At 41.7% G+C, this 25,615-nt stretch overlaps 2 protein-coding genes across 7 annotated transcripts in view; both read left to right on the forward strand.

The window, feature by feature from the left end:
- The window catches only part of RPGR (retinitis pigmentosa GTPase regulator), an 84,868-nt gene extending 70,368 nt beyond the window's left edge, over window positions 1–14,500 (forward strand). For 2 of the 5 annotated variants that reach the window (XM_075913244.2, XM_075913245.2), the window contains 3 exons: window positions 638–677; window positions 3,479–3,582; window positions 11,436–14,500. In XM_075913244.2, coding sequence (XP_075769359.2) covers window positions 638–677; window positions 3,479–3,582; window positions 11,436–11,657 — 366 coding nt within the window. In that variant the 3' untranslated portion in view covers window positions 11,658–14,500. Of the gene's footprint in view, window positions 1–637; window positions 678–3,478; window positions 3,583–8,161; window positions 8,286–11,435 lie in introns of all 5 variants that reach the window. The other 3 variants (XR_012898416.2, XR_012898417.2, XM_075913246.2) reach the window with 3 other exon arrangements.
- A 10,559-nt stretch (window positions 14,501–25,059) lies between these two features.
- The window catches only part of SRPX (sushi repeat containing protein X-linked), a 74,276-nt gene continuing 73,720 nt past the window's right edge, over window positions 25,060–25,615 (forward strand). For both annotated transcript variants that reach the window (XM_006133935.5, XM_006133936.5), the window contains exon 1: window positions 25,060–25,261. In XM_006133935.5, coding sequence (XP_006133997.3) covers window positions 25,189–25,261 — 73 coding nt within the window. In that variant the 5' untranslated portion in view covers window positions 25,060–25,188. The remainder of the gene's footprint in view (window positions 25,262–25,615) is intronic.

A 25,615-nucleotide genomic window follows, 5' to 3' on the forward strand; every position in this document is an offset into this window, starting at 1 on the left:
GTTCAAGAACTCCTCCTAAGTGGAAAGAGCTAGGAACACCAAATTCAATATACAGTTTCCTTTTATCATAACTTAAAGGAACATAAGAGTTTGGTTTTGTCAGGAAAAGGAGATGTGCCAGAATGGGATTGCTTCTCATAAAACCATACAGAAAAGAGACAGAATCACCAGGCAGGTGAAAGGGGCTGGCTGGGGGGTTCTCCCCACACCCAATTCAGGATTACCCCAGCCAGTGGGTGCCTTTTTTGGGGGACAGGAGAGTTGAAGCTCCCCCCAAGCTCCCCAGATTTGTACTGGGACATTGCTGGCTGTTCCCTTTTGTCAGGGAGATAGGGGAAAGTGCATGGTTTCTTGCATGCCTCACTGTGGCTGGGGAGCTTAGGGGACAGACAAGCTGTACACTTTGTTCTTATTCCCTGACAATGACAGGAAAGGAAAGAGCATGCATCCCTGGTATGAATTTCAGGGAATGAGGGGCCTTTGGTCCCCTGCCCATCCTCCTACACATACATACACACAATATCCCCTGTTCAGAGGCCCTCCTCACCCCCCTACATCGAATGTTGCAGTTTAAATGTTTTTGAAAGGGTTTGAAAATATGGCATACAGATTTAATTATATTATTTATTATTCATAGGAAGAAAAAAACACCCAAGAAGATAAAATACTTCAGCAAGGTACAAAACCTTTCTGTTCAGAATCTAACCATTACAGTTATTCTAAATACAAACTACACATTTTATCTAACAACAATTATATATGTATCTAATCTAGGTTATATAAATGTTAAATTATGAAGACACTTTGTAAGACACGCAAAGCAATGCTCTCTAGCCAGCATCACAGCAAAGTTACCAGTTTTATTTTTCTCAAGAAAGGCACCTTTTTTCTCAAGAGATTTTGAGATGTGTAATAGGGGAAGCTTATCATAATAGAATGCACCTTGCAAGAATATTCTATATTTTAACATGCTTATTGCCACAGGCAGACCATTAAAGTAGAATTCATAGAAGTTCTAGCTGACAGGTGACAGACTGATTGTAGTGACCAGTATTTGTGCTGACTGTTTGGCACAGGGAACCTGTTGTCATGCTTTTCCTTGCCTCACCTTCTGGAGATCCTGTATCAGACCAACAGATAACTTCTCTGCGCATCCTTAGCTGTCTGTGTATTTTTGAGGAGAAAGAGCCTTACAGAGCTTCACACCCTGCCTTTTTCAGTTGTCCTTCAGTAACTAGTATCTATGAATCTGTATGGGGAAGACTCAGAAACAGAGGATGAAATTAAACCTATATGGTTATGAAAACTGTAGGGTCTGATTAGCTGCCTGATTGATTGCCACACTAAAGAAAAAGATAGACTGCCATTCGTGGATTAATTAAAAAGGTTCAAAATTCTTGAAAAGACTATGGATAACATTTTCAAAAGCACCTGAATGACCTAGGCACTTAAGTCCCACATTAAAAGTGAGTTAGGAGCATAAATGTAAGATTTAGGTTAGTAGAAGACTAAGTTATTTTTGAAAATTGGACTTAGGCTCCTAAATTAACGTGGGAAAAATTTTCAAAAGCCCCGTATGTTTTTACACTCTGTCTAGCATACCATCAGTTTCCTTATTTGAGAGTTATCCCATTCCTATTGTCTTCTGAAATGGTAGCTGAACCTTGCCAATTTTAAACTGTGAGTGACATTATTGAAACCAAATCTATTAATTGTGCAGGGTCCTGGACCAACTGTAGGGAACTGATTGCAGAGATAACAGCATTAGAACTGGGGTTTTCTGAATTATTGTAGTTATCAACTAGCAAAAAGGAACAGGAGGGAAGTTATAGTTCTACTCATCATTTTGCCCATCTCTGGGAATTCTGGGAAATTCTGCCAGTTCTAATGCCCCCATCCACTTTACAATAGTAGTGGAAGGAGAGTCCATGAGTATAGTGTCTCAGGCTCAATGTAGCCCTGTCCTCTATTCATACACAGTGAACAAGGGGAAGATACAATATTAACTAATGTACAGTACCTTGTGTGGAGGCATCCTCATCTTCCGATTACTTAGCTCCATTCTTTGAATCATCAGACCCTTCTTCCAGCTGGTCTTTGGGCTGTAGGACACAATCATTTAAGTTCTTGGTGTGCAGGCTATTCTCACCTTCCTGGTTGATGTTGATAAACCAAAAAACTGACTTCATGTATATACCTAATCAGGTGGCATTCTAGTCCCATTGAAGTCAGTGGCAAAACTCCTACTGACTTCAGTGCGGCCAAAATTTTATGCAACGTTTTTAAGAAAGGGATGGGTGATGCTGCAGTATTCCAGATGAACATTTCTGTACTTTATTGTACCCAGAACATTAGTCCTTTCATCATAAGCATTTTCATCACTAGCCCCTTCAGCATTGGATGGCATTTTGCATGAAGGTCAGTTCATAAGCTTCTTCACCACTTGGGGCATGTCTAAACTACATCCCTCTTTCAAAAGAGGGATTTAAATTAGGCAGATCGAAAGTGCAAATGAAGCGGGGATTTAAATATCCCATGTTTCATTTGCATAATCGCATCACAGTGTCTTTTTTGAAAGAATGCGGTGACGCGATAATGCAAATGAAGCACAGGATATTTAAATCCCCGCTTCATTTGCACTTTCGATCTGCTTAATTTACATCCCTCTTTCGAAAGAGGGATGTAGTTTAGACATAGCCAAGGAATTAGATCAGATGGAAATAGCCAGCCAACTCAAAATAGGATTTTTTTCTACCACCACCACCACCACCGTGAAGGAGACAATCCTCTCAAATGAAATATGGACATGTTAGACAGTATGCAGCAACATTGATGTACTGAGCATAAAGCTTTCATACAGTTTTGAAAACATCAGAGAAGATTATGCTATTCTTTGGAAAGCCATTGGAATGGCAGCCTAGTACCCTAATTTTTCAATACCCAATAATTCCGGGGTTCTTTGACTCTAGGAGAGGGGGTTATATAATTAAGGCTGGCTCTAGAGGACAGTTTGGTTATGTGAAAATCAAGTTGAATGCTGTGCTTTTCCTGGACTCTTGCTACAGAATAAACATTTGTGCTGAAATACAATTCTTGCAGCAGGATTCACCCTCTTCTGGTTGGGATATGTTTCTTAAATTCACATGCAACATACTGTCTTCTGTTAACCATATGCAGTTGTAGGTGAATTAGTCAAAATCTTTTACAGATTTTCCAGTGCAATCAATATCAATTATGCTTTTGAATATCAAACATCTGGGACACGGTAAAAAGATATAAATAGAAGTCAGAAATATAAAAACAGAATTGTTCAAGTTTGGCTGGGTGTCAAGTTGAACTGTATATTCTATTCTGTTTGTTCTATTATAGATGCAGAGCTAATTTATGTGGCTGAATGTTAAAAATAATTAAAAGCATGGGTTTCTTTTTTCAGTTGTGAAAAAAAAAGTTGAATATAATGTCTTCTGTTGTTTTAAAGAGAGAGAGAATACCAACACTAATCCTGAGAATAGTTCTTCAAGGACAATTTCACAGAGTAGTGATGACAGAGTATCTGGAGGAATCCTTGGAAGGACTAAAAAGGTAAACTCTGAGTTTTCAGTTCTGTTTAATTTAACTATTAATGAAATAATAACAATAGTGATGAGCAGTTAATGAAATTTTTGATCTTTGTCCCCACAAATGAGCCCATTATCATACCAGACTGAAACCCCTCAATCAGTTACTCTAAAAGAGTATCCATTATTGTGAATCATTTTTGGAATTTCAGAGGACCTGAGAGAATCTTACTCACATTCAAAAGTAACTTACTTGAATGAATGATTCCATTGACTCCAATATGCAGATAGAAAGGATAAGACATCATATGAAAGCATTATGAGTCACGATCCCATAATGTAAGCAAGGCAAGATGTTGAGAGAGAGGCAGAATATCCAAACTTGGACCACTCACAACATAAGCTAGTATTTAGAGTGCGTACGGCTATAAGGATCTGATCTTCTGTCATTCCAGAAATGATCCACAATAATGAATAACTTGTATGGGTCCATGCTCTGATAGTATTCTGGTTAGTATTAACTTTAATATGTAAACCACTGGAATTAAAAGTGGCTACTAATATGGAGCAAAATGCAGGACTATGTAGCACTTTAAAGACTAACAAGATGGTTTATTAGATGATGAGCTTTCGTGGGCCAGACCCACTTCCTCAGATCAAATAGTGGAAGAAAATAGTCACAACCATATATACCAAAGGATACAATTTAAAAAAATGAACACATATGAAAAAGACAAATCACATTTCAGAACAGAAGAGGGGTGCGGGGGGGGGGAAGGAAGGAAGGTAAGTGTCTGTGAATTAATGATATTAGAGGTGGGGAAAGTTAGATGTCTGTGAGCTAATGGTATTAGAGGTGATAACTGGGGAGGCTATCCTGGTAATGGGTAAGATAGTTGGGGTCTTTGTTCAATCCGCCCCCCCCAGAGAGTGTCAAATTTTAACATGAATGACAGTTCAGAGGATTCCCTTTCAAGTGCAGATGTAAAAGGTCTTTGTAGAAGAACGCAGGTAGTTAAGTCGTTGAGACAGTGTCCTTTCTGGTTGAAATGGCAAGAAATAGTTTTTTCTTTGTGATCTTGTCTGATATCTATTTTGTGGGCATTAATCCTTTGGCGAAGTGTCTGAGACGTTTGTCCAATGTACATAGCAGACGGACACTTTCGGCACATGATAGCATAAATTATATTTCTGGATGCGCAGGAATATGTGTTCTTGATCTTATAACTCACTTGGTTAGGTCCAATAATGGTATCAGCAGAATGAATATGTGGACAAAGCTGGCAACGGGGTTTGTTGCAAGGGAAGGTACCAGGGTTGGTATTAGTGTGGTATGTCCTATGGTTGTTGGTAAGAATCATCTTGAGGTTAGCTGGTTGTTTATAGGAGACTATGGGGGTATGTCTACACTACCCCCCTAGTTCGAACTAGGGGGGTAATGTATGCATACCGAACTTGCTAATGAAGCCCGGGATTTGAATTTCCCGGGCTTCATTAGCATAAAGCCGGCTTGTTCGAACCCCGTGCCGCACGGCTACACGCGGCACGGGCTAGATAGTTCGAACTATGTAGCCATTCCGATCTATCTGTACACCTCGTTCCACGAGGCGTACAGATAGTTCGGAATAACTACGTAGTTCGAACTATCTAGCCCGTGCCGCGTGTAGCCGCGCGGCACGGGGTTCGAACAAGCCGGCTTTTAAAAATGGCGGAGCCAGCTTTATGCTAATGAAGCCCGGGAAATTCAAATCCCGGGCTTCATTAGCAAGTTCGGTATGCATACATTACCCCCCTAGTTCGAACTAGGGGGGTAGTGTAGACATACCCTGGGTCTGTCTCTGAGAGCCTCTTGGAGTATGGTATCCTGTTCCAGTATAGGCTGTAGTTTATTGATGATGTGTTGGACAGGTTTAAGTTGGGGGTTGTAGGTGATGACAAGTGGTGTTCTATTGTTGGTTTTCTTGGGTCTGTCTTGAAGTAGATGGTTTCTAGGTATTCGTCTGGCTCTTTCAATTTGCTTTTTTATTTCTCCGGGTGGGTAGTTGAGATTTATAAATGCTTGGTGGAGATCCTAATATGGAGATCCTAATATGGAGGGAGACCAGGGTTATCTCTTAAGTATCCTGTATTTGCTGTATAGATCATTTGTTTGGATATTTCCCTTTTTGTGTCGTACCATCTTCGTATGTTTTTTATGTCCCACAGTTTTACAGCAGATTACTCCTCTTCCTCTGGTTATTCCCTCCTGTGCTCATAGTTTTTGGTAGAGCAAGGAGTGAAGCAGAGGCTAATCAGAGGAAGAGTGGATCTGACAGAATATGAACAGTTTTAGGAATACTCAGGATGGAGATGCGGGGACAGCACAATTTGACTGGTAAAGATTAGGGTTGTTAAATATTGGTTAATTGAATAGTCAGTTAACCTCATGAATTCTTATAGGTTAGTCGACTATTCTATAGTCCCTGGGCAGCCTTTGTTCGGGGAGGAGGGCATGAGCCGGAACTGAGCTGGGCTGCCTGCCTGCCTGGCTCCCAATACACTTTAAATGCAGAGCTGCAGCCGGGATAGGTCCAGGACCCAGTGCAAGCCGGGACTGAGCTGGGCTGCTGGCCAGCCTGCTAAAAAATTTACTGGCAAGGGTTGGGGGAGAGGGAGAGGGGAATGTGTGTAGTCTATAGTATTAACCTATAAGCTTTTGTTTGTCGATTAATCAGTTAATCGACTATACTATTACATCCCTAGTGAAGAGCCTCTGGGTATGTCTACACAGCCTGCAGCAGTGAGTCTCCCAACCCAGGTTTTATAGATATGGACTTGTGCTACTGAGTTAAAAACAGCAGTGTAAATTGTGCCTGAAGTTTGTGATTTAAACTGGATTTTGAGCTCTGAAGTCTGAGGGGTGCAGGTGACTTTAGAGTTGATGTTCCGGCCCAAACCACAACTTCAGAGGACTGTCTGCCCAATTGTTCTTAGCACAGTAGCATGAGCTGGAGTGCATGGGCCCCCAGGTTGGGACTCTGACTGCTATGGGCTACATAGACATATTTTGTGGGGGAAAGGGACAAGCAAAGGGAAAAGCGATGAGAGACCAAAAAGACAGAGATGGTTTAGAGGGCACAGAGAGAACATTATCCCCCATTTCAAGGACCTGGGTCCTACTTGAAGTGTTGAAAATGTAAAGAGGTCTGAGAAGATGTAGCCAACATAGTTGACAGACAGTACCTATTGCTATGGAAACACCAAGATGAAATCCTAACCCTACTGAACTCAAATGATGACAGAATTCCCATTGACTTAAATGGAGCTAAAATTTTACCCCTCTCATTCAGAGGTTCTGATGCTTCAAAACCTCCCTCCAAAGCAGAAAAGACTGTAGAAATATAAGAGAATATTATAACCATTAGTCACACCATAAAAACAGGTACAAGGAAGTATTTAGTTAACAATTTATTTGAATAAATATTACTTTGCTTCTAGCAAGGGAATATGTCTCACCTGCCTCTCCCACTGCCATTCCCAGAGGTTTTACTTTTTGGATCTACTTCAGATATTGTGGGGAAGAAGTATTGTGAAGCTGAAAACATTTATGTGCAGAAAAAGAAGCTGGATGTTTTAAAAGAAGTCTCCTGTAGCTATGTTGCTTTCTTTTTGAAGCTTTAAGTAGGCTTTCTCTAAATTAATAGAAACGCAAATAGTCATACAAAATTTGTAATAACAGAAATAATAACAGCAGAATAAAATACTGTCAAAAGATAAATATCACCTGCTTTAAAAGTAAACATCTTTATTCCATCCCCAGATTTTTAAATTATTTTCTGTCTTTTCCAATATATTTTATACAGTTTCCAAAGAACGTGCATATGAACTCTGAACCCTTTGACACACACAATCTTCCCTATACTGGCAAAACAAAAATGAAGTAATATTGGTTAATCAATTTCAAAAGCTATTTTAAATAGGAATGTGAATGGTTTACCGGGAAGTATCACCCTTACCGGGTGATGCTTAGTGATTACGGTTAACTAGCAGCCCAGCAGGGCTGGAGTAGCTCCCCCCCCCCACCCACAGTGCAGTGCAGTGGGCCTTGTTCGGTTACATCAGCCCCTGGCCATGACAGGTGTCACTCTAGTCTGGCTGGACCTGCCATGCCATGGGTGAGGACACTCCAACCCATCCAGGCTGGAGCAGCTCCCTACCCACCAGCAGTGTAGAGCAATGGACTTGGTCCAGCCAGAGCAGCCTCTGGCCATGGCAGGAGGCCCCTCTGGCCATGGCAGGAGGCCACTCCAGCCTGGCTGGTCTGCCGTGCCACGCTGAGGGTAGGTGGTGCTCCAGAGGGCCCCATGCCCACCGCTGTTTAAGTGGTTAACAGGTTAAGCATGTTTAAGCAATTAACTGATTAAACAGGAATTTACATCCCTAATTTTAAAACAGATACCGGATTGTTTTGTTGTATAAGTAACAATGAATAAATTAGAGAACTGCTAAGGATTTTAGATTAAACAATTTTTTTAAAAGTGCTGAGCTTGATGAAACTCTTACTTACATGATTACTCGTATTGACTTGAATTAGATTTGCCTAAATAAGAGCCAATATTTTTCAGGGTTTGTGGGATTTAGCACATATTTAGGATCTGATTCAGCTCCTATCAAAATCATTGGAAGTCTTTCTGATTACTTCAGTGGAAGCTGGATCAAGACCATAATTCTTATTTGACTTTATACAAGGTACCTCAAAGAAAGAAATAATTCAGCACTTTGAATTTTACTCAGATGAAAACTTAGAGTGGTTATCCATGGAGTTCTTTATAGGAGTGCAGGTAACACCTTGGATGGAGCCCTTTGTAGGGTTAGAACTCAAAAGGAATGAGAACTTTGTCCCCAATCCAGCAAAGCATTTAAGCACACACTTAGTTTTAAGGAAATTAGTAGTCCCATTAACTTCGTAGTCTGTTTTCATTGATTTCATCAGGACTGCCCACATACTTAAAATTAAGTGTGAAACTAAATGGTTTGCCTGTGTTCATGAAATATCTTTGTAGGATCTGGATTTAAATTATTAATAGGGCTGACAAGCAATTTAAAAAAATAATCATGATAAAAATACATCAATTAATCGTGTGATTAATTGTGTTGTAAACAATAATAGAAAATCATTTCTTTAAATTTTTTGTTTCCTTTATTTTCAAAAATATTTATTTCTATTACAGAATACAAAGTGTACACTGCTCACGTTATATTTATTTTTATTACACATATTTGCACTATAAAAACCAAAGAAATAGTATTTTATGTACTAATTCAAATACTTCTCTTTATCATTAAAGTTGAACTTACAAATGTAGGATTATGTACAAAAATATTATTCCACTAAAAAATAAAACAATGTAAAACTTTAGAGTCTACAAGTCCAGTGAGTCCTATTTATCATTCAGCCAATCACTCAGACAAACAAGTTTGTTTTTCATTTGCAGGAGATAATACTGCTTGCTTTTTTTTATAGTGTCATCTGAAAGTGAGAATAGGCATTCACATAGCACTATCATAGCAAGCATTGCAAGATATTTATGTACCAGATGTGCCAAAGATTCATATGTTTCTCGTGCTTCAACCACCATTCCACAGGGCTTGCATCATGCTGATGATGGGTTCTGCTTGATAATGACGCAAAGCAGTGCAGACCAATATACGTTCATTTTCATCATCTGAGTTAGATAGCACCACCCAAAGGATAATTTTTTTTTTGGTGATTTGAGTAATGTAGTTTCCACATCAGAGTGTTGCTTTTTTAAGACTTCTGAAAGCATGCTCCATACCTCTTTCATCTCAGCTTTTGGAAAGAACTTCAGATTCTTAAATCTTGGGTCAAATATTATAGCTATCTTTAGAAATTTCACATTTGTATCCTCTTTGTGTTTTGCTATAACATGAAATATATGGCAGAATGTGGGTAAAAGAGAGCAGGAGACATACAGCTCTTCTCCAAGGGGCAACATGCATCATCTGCAGAGAAACATATCCTCTGGTATGGTGGCCAGAGCATGAAGGGACATATGAATGTCTAAAAGCTGAGTTCGAGCCATGGACCATCTGTAAGGCAGATATATATATTAGAGTGCATCCATCTTTCTGCGCATCTGTTTGTCCATTTGTTCAAGAACTCCTCCTAAACTGTAAGAGCTAGGACCACCAAATTTAGTATGCAGCTTCCTCTTACCCTAACTTAAACCAAGGTCAAGGTTTGGTTGTGCCTGGAAAACGGGAAGTGCCAGGAATAGGACTGTTTTCCATTACATGGAAAGGGAACGGACAGAGTATGGACTAATGTGAAAGGGAAGGGCACAAAGAAGAGAGACTACTCAGTGTAGTCACTGGGGGCAGCTGTAGCATAAAGAGAGGAGGGCTGGATCTCTGCCATCTTGCCTGCCTTCAGACTGGATAAGGAGCCACCCTTCCCCAAACATGGGGCCTACCCTCCCTCCCCTGAGGAGAGCCAACAGGTTGGGGGGAGGGACCCACTGGAGGAGGGGGAAGCCCCCAGAGCCTAGCCCCTGCCCAGACAGCCTGCAGGACACGGGGGGTGAGGGCTGCTGGAGGCCAGAGGCAGCTCCCAGAGCTTCACCCACCAGCCAAGACTGCATGCAAGCCACAGAGGGCTTCTGGAGGGAGGCAGCTGGAAGGGGGAACCTGCCCCCCAGACAAATCTGCAGGCTGCAGGAAGGGCCTAAAGGAGGAAGCAGCCCACAAAGTCTTGTCCCTCCCAAACAGCATGCAAGCTGTGGAGGGGCTATTGGAGGGCGGGGTCAGCCTGCAGAGCGCTCCCTCCCTCCGAACCAGGCTTCAGGACAGTGTGGACACTGCCTCAAGTAAGGCTCCCTGCCCCCCCCCCCCCCACCCGAGCAGCTGGGGGGGGGGGGGGGAGGGACAGCTGCAGGCCTGGGGCTGCCCGCTCAAACAGGCTGCAGGCCGGGACTAGAGTTGGTGCCAGGCTGAAGGTATGCAGGATAAAGCAGCTGCTGAAGGTAAGGTGCTGGGGCGGGTCTTCCAGTGGCCTAATAGATAAGGCCTCGACTTCTGGAGCTCCCCAAACAGGCTGGGGGTGGGGGGCAGCTCTGCCCTAAGCCTCTCCTTATACCTGAACCCTCACTTCAGCCTTCATTTTCCTTCATTTAAAAAAAAATAGAATCATTGAAATAAAGCATGTACATTTTGCATTTATTCCCCCCCCTTCCCCCCCAAAAAACAAATAAACACACAAACTTTAGTTAAAGACCTGAACAATTCTGGATACATCTGCTAGAAGTAATATAAAGTGAGCAGTGTACACTAACATAGAAAAAACATCCAAAAATTGAATACATTTCAGTTGATATTCTATTTTTTAACAGTGTGATTAAAACTGTGATTAATAAATAATTTGTATCACAATTAATTGTTTTTGTTAATTGCAATTAATTAACAGCCATAATTCTTAAAACTGAAAAATTATTGCAAATTTAATATATATTTCATTTATTATGTTTGCTTCTTGCTATTTTCTGAGTTTGGTATTTATAAACTGAGTTGTGTTATTTATCAGTGTATGCTCATTTTAACTTTCTAGTTTTTATACACTTTTGCAATACAGCAACATTTGGGTTACAAATACTTCAAAGGAATGTTATCCATTTAACATTTTTAAAAGATCGTGGTAACATTTGTGTTTACATTATGTTTTGGAAAGGTGAATTTGTTATTGTTTATTTTATCAAACATAACTGTGTAGCCTAAGTTCATTTTAGACTGTGTGTGCAGTCTAAACTTGTATGCAGGCTTTTTTGTACATCTTTGAAAATGACTTAATTGATTAGGGTGGTAATTTGTTACCTTTTATTTTAGTTTTCTCTGTTTAAGCAAAAGTCGTTGACAAGTCAGAAAAATGTACATAACAGCAATGAAGGGAAATCTGAAAAGCCACTCCACGGTGAAAAGGAAAAAGGAAAGGAAGCAGATTTACCTGCTGACAACAGGAAAGATGAAAACCAGAATCACACTACAGAGAATCCTAAGGAAACTCCAGCAACCCAGGGCAGAAAGCCCTCTACTTGTATAATACTGTGATGCTGTCAGAATATATATTTGACAGACTGCAAGCACGTTGCAATTTTTACTTGAAAACAATTATGACTTCTTATTGTTACAGATGACAGATTTTTTTAAAAAATGATTATGTTGTTTGCCTTGGTTTTGGTATTTATTTCTATTGATAATTTTAGTAATTGAAACTGATAAGCTTATCAGAATTTTACTGAAGTGTGTTGTGGCCTTAATGTTGAAATAAAAATATATTTTTGTATGTGAAAAGTTGGATTCAGGAATTTTAATGTTTGCTAAATAATTTTATCCTATTCTTGAATTTACATGGTACCTCTCTGATATGATGCAGAGCTGTAAATAGGTACTGTAATGCATTATTTTGTTTGGAAAAATAGCTAAGAACATTATTTAGAAATTAAGACGTTTATTGAGCCATTTAGAAATCCTCTGTCTTGCTCAATTTTGAAATAGAAAGATAGCAATAAAGTATTTAAAAATATGGGCCCTGATTCAGTAAGGTACTTTCAGCATGTGCCTAGCTTTATGCCTATGTATAGTTCCAATGAAGTCAATGAGGTGCCTAACTGAAAGTAATGTGTATGTGCTTTATGTATCTGGTCAAATCAGGGCTTCACAGAAAAACTACTCATTTTTTAGATATACTGAGTGCCTTCAGCTCTTGTTAACTCTCACTGACATAACTCTCACTGATTTTATGTTAGAGAAGAAACAGGTGACCCAGGAGCAGATGGGGTAAACAGAACTGCTTTACTGTCCACGCATGTTTATCTTGGACATTCAACACAACGTCCGAATGGCAACAAACTGGCATTAGTCATACTCTTTTATCTATTTTAGTATGTTAATTCACATGTCTATCACTGCTTTTCCTAAAATCTTATTTAGTAATGTTAACTCCCATAAAATGAATATTCATAAGCAAATAATGAATACAATTATACCCACCCCTAATTACTATTTATATAATTTCTAATTAAATCAACACCTGCTTCTGTACTACAAACTTTCTAAATCAACAGGTTACAGAGATTACAAGGAATTTGACCCTGAAGATGTGTTATACAGAGCCAATGAGGACAAGCAAAAACAACAAAATAAAGCAATTCTATACTTATCTGGTTTCTTAGGCTACAACAACAAAGAGAAAGAACATGTTTATACATCAGAAAGGAAAATACTGGTTTTGACAGGACTCTTCCCAAACTACAAAAAAATAAAAGGAAAAAGCATGTTTAAAAGGTAATGCTGTGGCTGACCCCTGAATTACTAATGTAGAGCAATTTCAGACCTCTATTAATTTTTTACATATCCCAACAAGTTGTTGAGGGGATTTGCATCCATGTAGAATCAAGGCCACGGCAGATAAAAATAAAATCAATTGCCAATATTACCATTTTACCATTTCATTGGGGGCCTAATCCTGCATTCCTTAAGCACCCAAATCTTTATTCTACTGTAGTAGAGGTGGAGTTTTTTTGTATGTTTTTTAGCAAGACAGACTACAGCATCAGAGACCCTTAATTATGTTTACATATGGTGGACATCTTGAAGTAAGCAAAACTTTTCTGAATATAAAGTAAACACATTGATCATACAAGACAAAGCTATTAAGATATTCATGCTTATACAGCAGCTGATTTCTTGTGGGAAAATTTTGGAAGGCATTCAGTAGTATTAAATCACAATTTTCTGCATTTTTTCTTTTAATTTTATGTAGGACATTTGCAGAAAAACATTTTTATAATTAACTATTCATGTGTTGCTGTTGCCTGCTTAACACTTGCAGTTATGATCCTCTGTATGGGACATCTGAATTATTTGGAAAATACTGATGTTGCAAACAGATCACTATGAGCTAACTCCCTCTTGTTTTTCTCAGGCAAGTACTTTCATTGGCTTCAGTAGCTTTGTTCTATGGGAGGAGAAGGGATTTGGCCCTCCCTTAGGTAGAGATTATGCAGAAGGAGGAAGTGAATGCTTCATCCAATTTCCAGATAGATCAGTGGGATGCAAATTTTTTTTTGTCTTTCAGAATTCGTCATTTCTCTTTGTTGTTCACATTTCTTGCATTTAACACACAGGTCTAATTACCAGATTCATAAAAAGACTTAAAGTCCTTAAAATTCAGTTGCAAATAAATAAGAAAATAAGACTGTAATTATTAATAAATGTAAAAAACACATCCCGTGCTGTGATTTATCTGTTCCAGAATTGTGTTTTTTGTATTTGGAAGTCCCTAGCTATCAAAAGATAAACATGTGAAGTACAACATATAATGTAAAACAAGAATTGTAGCCAAATTGAATCCTTTTCAAAATATTTCATAAGACGTGCTGATCTTTAAAAAACAAACCAGGAAAAAATTATTTATTTTTTCTGACATCTGCACACTTCTGAATTTGCCTTTCGCCCAGCTTCACCTCTGATTTAGTTTTTTTACCTAATTTCAGGGCTGCATAGGCTTTATATAGCCCTGTTGCATGTGACTAGGGTTCTTCTTGCCCCAGAATTTGGTCCAACTGAATGCTTCATCCCTATAAGTATGACAAATACCATGATACTTTAAAGGCGCCTCCTCTGGACTGCATCATATTTAAAGCCTACATTCTGTGACATCCTTTTCCAGAGTTAATTAAAATCCTGTCATTTTGTTATGCTATTTTTCCATGTGGCAGCTTTGAGTTGTACAGATGAACATTAAATAAGTTATTTTCTTTGTAGAAATCTACATGGTTTTCCTCATTTCCTCAGTGCACATTTGACTTCTGTTCTGTTTGGATCCTGCTCTGACATGGAAAAAATCTTGGAAGTGGAATGATTTAAAATAAAATGGTTTCCTTCTGCGAGTTGAAATTAGTTTTACATGTTTAAAGGAGGCTGGAATTAATCTCAAAGGAAGGTACCCTAAAGACTATTCATTTATTTAAATGTGAGTTCAGTTAGTGAACAGTAATTCTCTTAGGCTACATCTATACAGCGGAGCTATTTTGGGATACCTCTGGTATCCCTAAATAGCTATTCTGCATCTTTAAATTAACCCATTATTTCAAAATATATTTCTAAATAACGTGCATTTTTCCAGCATCTCTGTACCCTTGTTTCATGAGGGTTAAGGATTTGTCGAAATAGTTCTTCATTTTAAAATTTGGCACTGTGCAGACCACACACAATTTCAAAATAACCTTGAAATAAGCTATGCAATTTGCGTAGTGCAAATAGCATAGCTTATTTAGAGGTAAGGGTGCTGTGTAGATGCACCCTTAAATATTATACTACTTTAGGAGGGAAGAGTTTGTTAAAGTTATTGACGCAACAAAACACACTGAGAAAAATGTTCTATAGTGATCCAATTTATACAGCATATTTATCTATTCCCTTTTGTCCTTCCAAGTTGAGCTACGTGAAAAGGGGATGCTTGATAACATGAAAGAAAAGTCTCTAAAAGGTAGTGCGCATTGACTAAAAATAAATGATTTTTTCAGCTTTTATAATACAGTACCACATATGTATAGTTTCCTGCATGTTTAAAAGATACTTTTCACTGAAAGGTATTTTGTCAGCTAAATGATAGCTGAAGGTTCCATCATAGAAATGTGTTGGAGCATTGCTTTAAAAAAAAAAAAAAAACCCTTATTTTCAAAGCTAAGTATTTCAGCATAAATCACTCTTCTTGGATTACATAGTCCTGGCTCATACCAATGGGATGACTCTTTAAACTTCATGTAAAAAAGAAATCTCACCATCAAAATTACCATGAAGTAGACTTTTGAGTGCTCCGCAAAGAAGCTATGGTTCCTCTGTGTTTAAAGTCGACTCTTTTCCTCTCTCTGGCCCCTGACCAGCAGTTGAAGTTGCTCAATAGTCCTGCAGCTTTAAATATATCTTTTACAGCTTTCTATCTTTTTGAGAAAATGCATGAGTGTTACTATCCATAGTTCTTTGCTTTAAGATGGCATAGCTAAGGCTTTTTATAATGCCTTTTTAAAAGATTGAGCTTATAGAGAGATAAAAAGAGTACGTCTATAGTGTAACACTTTCAAAGTAACTAACACTATTACAAAATAACTCAGTCCGCATCTACACAGCAGACAGTTATTTCGAAATAGTGTCAAAATACTGTCAAGCTGGAGGACTTCTTACTCCGACTCCTGTAACTCTCATTGTAAGGGAAGTCAGAGGAAGAGTGCTCTATTTTGCAATAAGTGCTGTGTAGACGCTCCCTATTTCTAAATAAGCTATTTCGAAATAAGATATGCAATTGATGTAGCTCAATTTACGTAATTTATTTTAAATTAAGCCCTGCAGTGTAGATACACCCTAAATTAGCACTGATGTCCAAAGGCACAGGATCTGGTCCTTTAGCTACCATCACTTTGCAGGTGTTCAAAAACCCTTTCTAGGCTCAGGAGACAATACAGCCCACAAAATAATGTTGGTGATATAATAGCAAAACTCCCATTGACTTTGTTGGTGCTGAGTCGCACACTTCTGATATTTTTCATATGTTCAAAGGGCATAGTGCTATGCTCACTGCGTGGTAGGTAGTTTTATTACTTTCCCCCCTGGATGGTTTATTTTGTGTCCATTCCTTATTTGTAGCTACCCAGGAGAAGTCAATGGAGTTGAGATAAATCAGATCACATTTTGGCATGTTTACCATGTGTAAATGAGTCTATCTGCTCCTAAGGCTGTGGGCAACATAAATGTGAGTTCAGGTGGAATTTAAGCATGAGTATGACTTTGAAATGGTTTAGCTAGTCACAATTTGATTTTAACAAATGATGTCCAAAGGAACTTTAGGCTGCCTGTTTAGTGTAGTTATTAGAAACACACTTACAAAAAAGGCATGGAATTTGACATGTTCTATTTCTTTTAAAAACACCTCTGTGTTACTTCAGTTGTCCCAAATTGAACAAATATTACCAGACTTTCTTTCTCAAGATATTTGTTGTTATTGCCAATAGCATATCCAATTGAATCATTTTGTTTTATAATAGAGAAAGAAACTTCTATTTCAGTTTCTAATGCTTATGAAAAGGAGATTTAATAGCCCTAGAAAAAAGCCATTGTGTTGCTAATATGCTTCTTCCTCAAGTGACTGAGTAATTGCAGTTTAATATTGACTTATAACACCCTTACTTTTCTAGCTGTGGAATCTCATGAACACAACCTTGCTGTAAGTATCAAGTTAACAAGTTAGCAAATATCTTTAAACTAATGACAGATTTTAAGGTTACATTTTAATAGACAATATATTTCCAATCAGTTTGCCGATATTAGCTTATCCATTTCTTCCAAAGTAATTGTTTTGGAAAGTTTTATCATAAATGTATTGAACGCAAAGGCTTATAATCTTTTAAATCCCTATAATATATACTTACAGTTAGACCTTTCATAGATATAACCAATGAAATTCATTTATGGAGGGATGCATCTCTCGCTCTCTCTCTCCCTCATTTTAAATGATGGACTAGCTTCCCATTAAGCCTCATTTTTTCAATCCCACAAAGCAAATTATTCTTCCTAAAATTTTACATGCTACATCCAAGGATATTTTCCTGTGAAATGTAAAAGCTGTCATTTGGCAGCTCTTCTATGAGCCCCTTTCAACACTCTTAATGTGACAATGTTTTTCAGATTAATCACCATGCTGCAAACTTTCAGTATAAAATGGCAGTGGTACTAAAATTTAAAACCATCCTGTGATACAAAGTACAAGAATAATACTCTCACACTTGGAAGCAATAGCTTGTTCCTTCACCTTTTTAGCAGAAGAAGGTATAAATATTTGATGACCTACTGTGTCAGTCGCATATGTCCCATTTTAAGAAAAATTGTTAGGATCTCTCCTAAGGTGGTTTTTGCAAATGGAGAAACGACACTCTTAAGTGGCACTAGCAACTTGCAGTCTAAAGAAGAATTATTAAATGTCTTTAGTTCCATATTATTCTGACAGTTTTATCCAGTGATTGAGATAAAAACCTGGTGATGGGCTGGCCTCTTGTGGTTTCTGTCTGGTTGTAGCTTAGGAAGGACAGCTGACTGCTGCTTCCCTTGCTGCTGAACTTTAAAACTAGAATGGCACTGACAGAAAAATACAAAATGAGTAAGTTCTGTTCTGCAGATACAGTATAGAGAATTGTTCCAAGGCATTTACTGAAGAAGCTGGAGGCCTATGGAAAAATACTGCATAATCATGTAATTAAGGACTGTATCATAATGCAGGAACACAAGGGGAACGAATTAAGGTTGAAACTGAAAAAACACATTCTGTTGTATGGTATCGTATTGAGACCTGCATGGTTCATCATCTACTGAATAGCCCTATGCCACTTGATCTAATGGAATAATTGATAGTAGTACAGGGTAGTAATTTAGGTTGTCATTCTTTGTGTGAACCAGCTTTAGAGGAGGATGTGCACACACTTTGCCATAGGGGTTCACCGATATTTGCAGACAACAAAGGAATCCTGGGGTCCATTCCAGGCTCTGGAGGGGAGTGTTTTTGAAAGGGTATAGAGTCTTCTGTCCCTGTCCCCTCTTCCCCGCGCCCTGAAGTCTGAATACTTCTACCTGTATGTCCTCCAACCAGTCCAATGTCTCTCCACTCAGCTTCTCATCCCAGATATCCCTCAGTCTCTCATCCCAGTTCCAGTCTTTCCTTCTGATATCCTTGTACAAGTCTCAGAAACTTTATCTAAAAAAAATCAGCTTGAGGCAGACATCTTCAGGGAAAACATCAGCTCAGATGCTTTACATTTGACAGAGCCATAAGCAACTGAAAGCAGCATCTTATAATGGAAAGTGTTGGACAATCTGAACTGTTGGTCTCTCTAGCTATGCTTCCTGTAACAAATTGTTAATTAAAAGTAAAAAAAAAAAAAAAAAAAAAAGGCAGCTCCTAAGTGTTTTATCTAAGAATGTTAGCTGTTTTATATTTTTAAACAAATATTTCCTGAATAGTCCTATTTCTGCTGCAATCTATGGCCTGACCCCATAAACCCTTGCACCAGTGAGTAATTTTAAACATCTGAGCACCTTCTTTGAAAATTTACTCATGTGAATAGGCTTATTAAAACAGAAGTGTTTGCAAGGGTAGACACCAAATTTATCACTCTCCCACCATGACTACCATCAGCATCATAGCCTAGGCTTCCAAAAGCCAATTACATACATATGTATTAAAAACAACAAATAGGCCTGTGGCACTGTAGCCCTCGTCTACACTAGAGCGTTATTTCAAAATACCTGCCCTTATTTCAAAATAAGGAGTGGAGTGTCCACACTGCCAAGACCATTATTTTGAAATAAGGAGCTGGTTATTTTGAAATAATTCCTGCTTTCCACTAGGAATTCAGATGCTCCACTGCTGCTATTTTGAAATAACTACTCCCCAGAGTCATTCACAGTAATTATTCCCCAGTGCTTCCTAGGGCTCTAAGTCGAGTTAGCATGCTCACATTAAGGGCATGTCTACACTAGGAAATTATTTCAAAATAACTACATTTGAAATAACTCCTTAATTAACTATTTTGAAATAAGCTTCCCTTCCCGCCCCCTGGAAAGCAGGGAGTACAGATTTAGAAATAACCAGCTAGTGTGGGCAAGCTATTTCAAAATAGTTATTTCAGGAGTTATTTAAAAATAAATAATTTCCTAGTGTAGACATGCCCTTAGAGACTAACCAAAATGTATAGAATCATGAGCTTTCATGAGTAAAGCTCATGATTCTGTATATTTCGGATAGTCTCTTAAGGACATATCCACACTAGGAAACTATTTTGAAAGAGTAACTCCCAAAATAATGATTTTGAAATAGCATGTCCACACTATAGGGAAGCCTCAAAATCAGTCCGAGGCATGCATCTGACAACGTGGATCTTTGCCCATGAAAGCTTATGCTTCAATACATCTGTTAGTCTATAAGGTGCCACAGGACTCCTTGTCGCTTTTGCAGATCCAGATTAACATGGCTACCCCTCTGATACTTGACACCATGCACAATAACTGTAACATTAATAATTATGGAATGTCATTTGCAATTTCTAATATGACAAAGAGTTTCCTGCTTCTTTTCTTAGCAGGTGACTTAAGACTTGCATTTGAAATCTTTGCCTTGATTATTTTAGAGATAGTGCCATAACAGAGGCATAGAGCAAGATATGTGTTTTGCAATAGCTATGAGGTTTAGTCTCAAATTACAGCTGGATATGGATACATGCCTCCAAAACAGGCATGTACACAGAATCACTCAATCCAATATGTAAATTACAACTGCCTGTGTCAGCCTGGCCTCTTGTAGCATCTGAGGGATTGAAGGGAGAATGGGCAGATTTGCCACTGCCATTCTGTTTGTATTTCGTACTGAGTGGGCACGCAGTGTTAATTAATAGAAGAGGCTGCACAAGAGATGTGCTAAATCAACACCTATGCTTTCAGTTGTTCTGGGGCCAGGGGTCTCATTTCAGAAAAATTCAGGGATGATAGAGATAGGGTTGCCAGATGGTTGAAACAAAAATACTGAGCCCCCTCCTCCCAAAGAAAAACTGGGAAAAAATTCTTTTGAAGAGAGAAAAAAAAGGGAGGGGGGGAGACCAAAGTTGTTGAGCCAAAAAAAAAAAAAAAAAAAAAGGACTCCAAGGGCTTATTAAGCATTGCTTCCCCTAGGTCTTTTGGCTCGCAGCCATTTTGTGCCAGCAGGCTTGGGGAACCAGGTAAGCATGGGTGTTGGGAGCTGAGGGGGACTCAGAGGGAGGCCTGGTGCTGAGTGTTTGCAGGGTTGCCAGGTGCCCGGCATTTTCGTCTCTTGGCCAGGGAAAAATTCAGAAAATAACAGCCATCTCGGGTGTCCGGTATTCTCTGAATTTTTTTACCAGACAGGAGGCGAAAATACCGGACTGTCCGGGTGAATACCGGACACCTGGCAACCCTAGATAGAGAGGGGCAAAGCTGTGTCAGCATCTAGAACATTATATGTGATTATAATACAGTTTGCAAAGACTTGAGAGTTTTGTGTATGTGTGAGTAACTGGCGCATAAATACTTATGAAAATCTGAGATTGGAGGAAGCAAAACAAGGTCTGGGAGACGAGCAACTGTTTCCCTTGCCCCATAGCAAATGATGACCCTGACTGTACCCCTCCCTCCTTTGCAGAGAAGGTTGCAACTGCATTCTGCAGCTCAGCATCTCCCACAATTCTTAATGACTGGGCTGCTCTCCTCTCTTTGCAGCAACCAGAAGCAGATACGAATTTTGCTTCTGCTTACTTCTAGTTTTGCTGACTGCTGGTTTTTACAGCTGTAGCTTTCATATCTTTCTAAGGGAGCTTTCATATTGGGGCAGTGATGAGCAGTGATCTTCCACCCAACTCTTCCACTCCCTGACAAGTTTTTACCCAGGTGTTAGACCTCCCTGGAGCTTCAGCTAAAGTGCTTCCTTGCTGGCTTTTCTGCACCATTCATGTATAGCAGAGTAGCCAAAAAAGCACTAAATGAGATCCAGATGGCGCTCCAGCTGTAAGACTGCCCTGCCCCCCCAGGCTTGGCAAATGATGAGTTGTGTGTCCTGCCTGCACCTAGTCTTCTATCCCTAACTCTCTTAGGCTACGTCTAAATTGGCATGATCTTGCGCAAATACTCTTTTAACGCAAGAGTTCTTGCGTTAAAGTATTTGCGCAAGAGAGCATCTACACTGGCATGTGCCTTTGTGCAAGAGATGTGCTTTTGCGCAAGTCCATCCGTGCCAGTGTAGACGCTCTCTTGCACAAGAAAGCTCTGATGGCCATTTTAACCATCGGGCTTTCTTCCGCAAGAAATTCATGTTGCCTGTCTACGCTGGCCTCTTGCACAAGAACAGTTGCGCAAGAGGGCTTATTCCTGAGCGGGAACATCATAGTTCTTGTGCAAGAAGCACTGATTTCACACAATAGAATCTCAGTGTTCTTGTGCAAGAACGACCCACCAGTGTAGACAGGCAGCATGTTTTTGCGCAAAAGCAGCTGCCAATGTAGATACAGCCTTACGGTATGTCTACACAGCAGTGTTATTACAAAATAATATAGTCCACATCTACACTACAAGCAGTCATTTCAACATAATGTGGAAATAATGTCAAGCTAGAGGACATTTTACCCAGACTCCTATAACTCTCATTTTACAAGGAGTAAGGGAAGTTGGAGGAAGAGTGCTCTTTCTTGGACTTCCTGCTGTGCAGACAGAGCCAAAAGCTGAAATAAGCTATTTTGACATATGCTATGCAACTGATGTAGCTCAAGTAGCATCTCTTATTTCAGCGTTAGCCCTTCTGTGTAGATGTGCCCTTAGATCCCAGGACTGTGAGTTAGGTCCTAGTGAAAGGCATATGGATCCCCTATCCACCAGAGAAGCCACAACTCTGACATGGAAAAAATGAACCAGGAATCTATGGGCAGAGCAAGGTGACTATCCTCAATGAGCAAACTAACACCTTTAAAAAAAACAAAAAAAATTCCTCAGTTTGGCACCCTCACCTGTTTTGCTGAAGCCTATTCCAAATCTTACTCTTGTCTATAGCTGGGCTCCCAGGTTTTGACTGAAATCTTTCCTTTTACTCTCTTAGCCAGTCCTGTCTTTGAGGGCAATATGCCAGCTGGACCACTCCCTTTTCCTGTCCCTTCAACATTATTTTACCCATATTAGCTGCTTCCTTTCTAGGGTGGGGTGAGGTGAGTTCTTATTCTAAAGCTACTGCCAGTCCACAGTGTTGCCAATTCCCATGACTTTTATCATGAGCTTTGGCAACTTTGATATTTTACTTAAAGTCTTTTGGACCAGTGATTGATTCCATGAGACTCTGCTTTCATTAAACAAACAAAACAAAAGTTTTGTAAAGTTTCTGGCCCTTGTGCTTATGGAGGAAAGCCTGAAAATGTGACCCAAGAGCAACCTCATTGCTCAAAACCCAGGGACAAATACCCCTCCCCCCTCAAAAAAAACCCTTGATTTATGATATTCCAGCACTTGAAATTGACATTACTAGAAACTGTTGAGCAACCAAAACAGCTCAAGTGCAGAACATTTCAATGGGAGCTATGGGGAGTAGACTTTATTTTCCAGGCCTAAATTGGCAACAAGTGCCATCCCTCTTGTCTCACGGCTGTTGTAAGAGAAGTTCTGAGCTGGTACTCTTTTGCTATTTTCTCTGGTCCCACTATTGCCAGAGCAGTGTATTTCCTTTCCCTCAGATAGCTCCTGAAAAGGAATCTGGACTGACAGCCACACTAATGAAGGTAAAAGGAGATCTTGTAGCAAGTTTTCTCTCGCTGTTACCACACTAAAGAGGATAGTGGTCCTGGCTTACAAATTGCTGAGTCAGTGCCAGATGGTATCCCTCTCAAGGGTCCGTAATATAGATCAGAACATGGACATCCCACATATGGCCCTGATTTGTAAAGTTGTCCTTTGGTCTGCCATTGCCTTTGGAAAGTCCCCACTTTAGCATCAGGATACAACCATATCCTGTGGCAGATGCCTCCACCTTGCCCGGTATACATCATGCTACCTCTACTCCACTACCCTCTAAGGCAGCATGTAGTGAAGAATGTTGGCAGGAGACCATGATAAGCATGGATAGCTTGGGCAGGGTTCAATTTGGGGGAGAATGTCTCTGACAGAGGAGAGGATGTTCTGAGGAGCTCTGACCCAGAGGTCATAGAATGGGGAGGGAATAAGGTAACTATGGCCCTGCTGTTCCAGCACAGAGGGGCTGAACTTGATGGCCTCAGGCTCTCAAGCTTCCCCTTCCCCCCCCTTTCCATCATATATATAGTAGCCCATTGTCTCTGAGTCTGTAACGCTGACGTACACTGCCATGCCCCTGGCCGTGTACGTCAGCGCCCCGCCCCCCTTCCCCTCCCTCCTTGGCGGTTCGGCCACCCCCACTGAGGATGGGGGGGCTCGGAGGAAGGGGGGAGGGAAGCAGTGCTGGCGGAGGGTATCCGGGGGGCCGTGGGGCTGGCAGGCAGGAAGAGGGGGTGGGAAGCAGAGCTGGGGGGTGCTGTGGGGCTCAACGGGAGGAGGGGCGGGAAGCAGACCTGGTGGAGGGGTGGGGGTTCTCCCCTCAGCCAGGCCGCCGCGGGAGGGGGTGGTGGTGACGTAGACAGCCCCGCCCCCTGGCCGTGTACGTCACTGCCCTGCCTCTCCTCCCCCACGGTGGCCCGGCTGAGCGCACAACACTCAGCCGAGCCGCCACGGAGGAAGGGGATGGGGGCGGGGCAGCGATGTACATGGCCAGGGGGCAGGGCTCTCTACATCACCGCCCACTCCCCCCGCCGCAGCGGCCTGGCTGAGGGGCGCACCACTCAGCGCCACGGCGGGAGGAGGAAGGGGGGGTGGTGATGTACACGGCCCCACCCCCTGGCCATGTATGTCACCGTCCCGCCCCCCCTTCCTCTGGGCAGCCTGGCTGAGCAGGCAGCACTCAGCCAAGGGCCACAGCGGGGGGGACGGGGAGAGACCGAGGGGAGAGAGAGGCAGAGGAGGAGGAGAAGAGAAAGGGAGAATGAGAGGCAGGAGGGGGAGAAGAGAAAGAAAGAGACAGAGAGAGAGAGAGGCAGGAGGCAGAGCAGAGCTGAGAGAGAGGGAGGAAGGCAGTAGAGGGGGGGGGGAGAGAGAGAGAGCAAGAGCTCAGGAAAGAAGACCTGAAAATCCCATCTTATGACGGGCTAATTGGCTAGTTTCTAATATTGTGATCAGAGCAAATGTACTATTGCTTGTAAATAATGGCTTTCCACATAACATGGCCTTCAGTAGTGAGAACTGAGTTTCACCGTAACATGTTCCAGGCTATTTGCACGCGTGTACACAATATTTTAAAAATAGTGTGTTCACTATGGGGGGGGGAAGAAAGTCCCTCATTTCAAAGTTTGCTGTCCAACAATTTGAGGGTCACAGCTCCTCTTTCCAGAGTCTGGGGATTGAGAGGTCAGTGGGGAGGTGGGGGTCCCAGGGCATAAAAGGTGGGATCCTTTCACTGGTGATTCTGCTGGACGGAGCGAGGGGGGTGGCAAAAAAGGGCCGCAACAACAGCCTCTTAGTGGGGAGGTGAAAAAGAGAGAGCCCCGCATCCCCAGCTGTCTGCCCACCCAGGGCGGGGTGTGGGGCTTGACTCGCACTTGGATCCTTTCTGGGGCGGGGGGAGGGGGGGAGCCCTTGAGCAGGGCCCCTGGCTCCTGCAGAAACTCCTGTAAAAGGCGCCATCGCCAGGGAGCGAACCCAAACCCGCTTTCACGTGCACGGGCCGGGAGTGAGACTCGGCGGGCGAGATGCAGCTGGGCCACAGGCGCCCTGCGCAGCCTGCAGCTTGGCTCGGCGTCCCGGGCCACAGGGGGGCGCGGGCCGGGGGAGCTGGCGCGCGTGTCTGCGCGGCGGCGGCGGCGGCGGGAGGAGGAGTTTGCCGCTGAGCCCCTGAGCCCGCTCGGAGAATGTCTCTGTCCCGCTCCCCCGCCTGCCCCCTAGTCTCTCAGCCTCCGGCAGGGACAACGCGCCGCCGCGCAACATGGGCAGCCGCTCGCTCCGCGTTGCCTTGCTGCTGCTGACCTGGGGCGTGTGCCTGAGCCTCGCCTACCAAGGTAGGGGAGCGGGGCGCCTGACTCTGCTGCCGCCGCAGGCGCCTCTGCTGGGGCAGGGCGGGCTCCGGCCAAGGGAGCCTGGGCTCCTTGCCCTCTGCTTGGGAGACGCTGCTGCTGCAGAGGGGAGGGAAGGGAAGCAAGGGGGAAGGTGCTCCGCAGGCACAGCAGCAGCGGGCTCCTCCTCGTGCCCCGTTGCTTTCTAGCCTCTCGAGTCCTGGCCCAGCCTGGGGGCGCCTGGCTGGCTCTCCGGGCGGAGTCCTCGCTCCCCCTTGCCAGGTATTAGCTGCCCCCCTCCCCAGTGGGACGGGAGCGAGATACGGGTCTTGATTCCCCAGCGCACAGCCCGACCTAGGA

The sequence above is a fragment of the Pelodiscus sinensis genome, chromosome 1 (assembly GCF_052426305.1).
Source record: "Pelodiscus sinensis isolate ZL-2025 chromosome 1, ASM5242630v1, whole genome shotgun sequence".
NCBI classification, from domain to species: Eukaryota; Metazoa; Chordata; order Testudines; family Trionychidae; genus Pelodiscus; species Pelodiscus sinensis.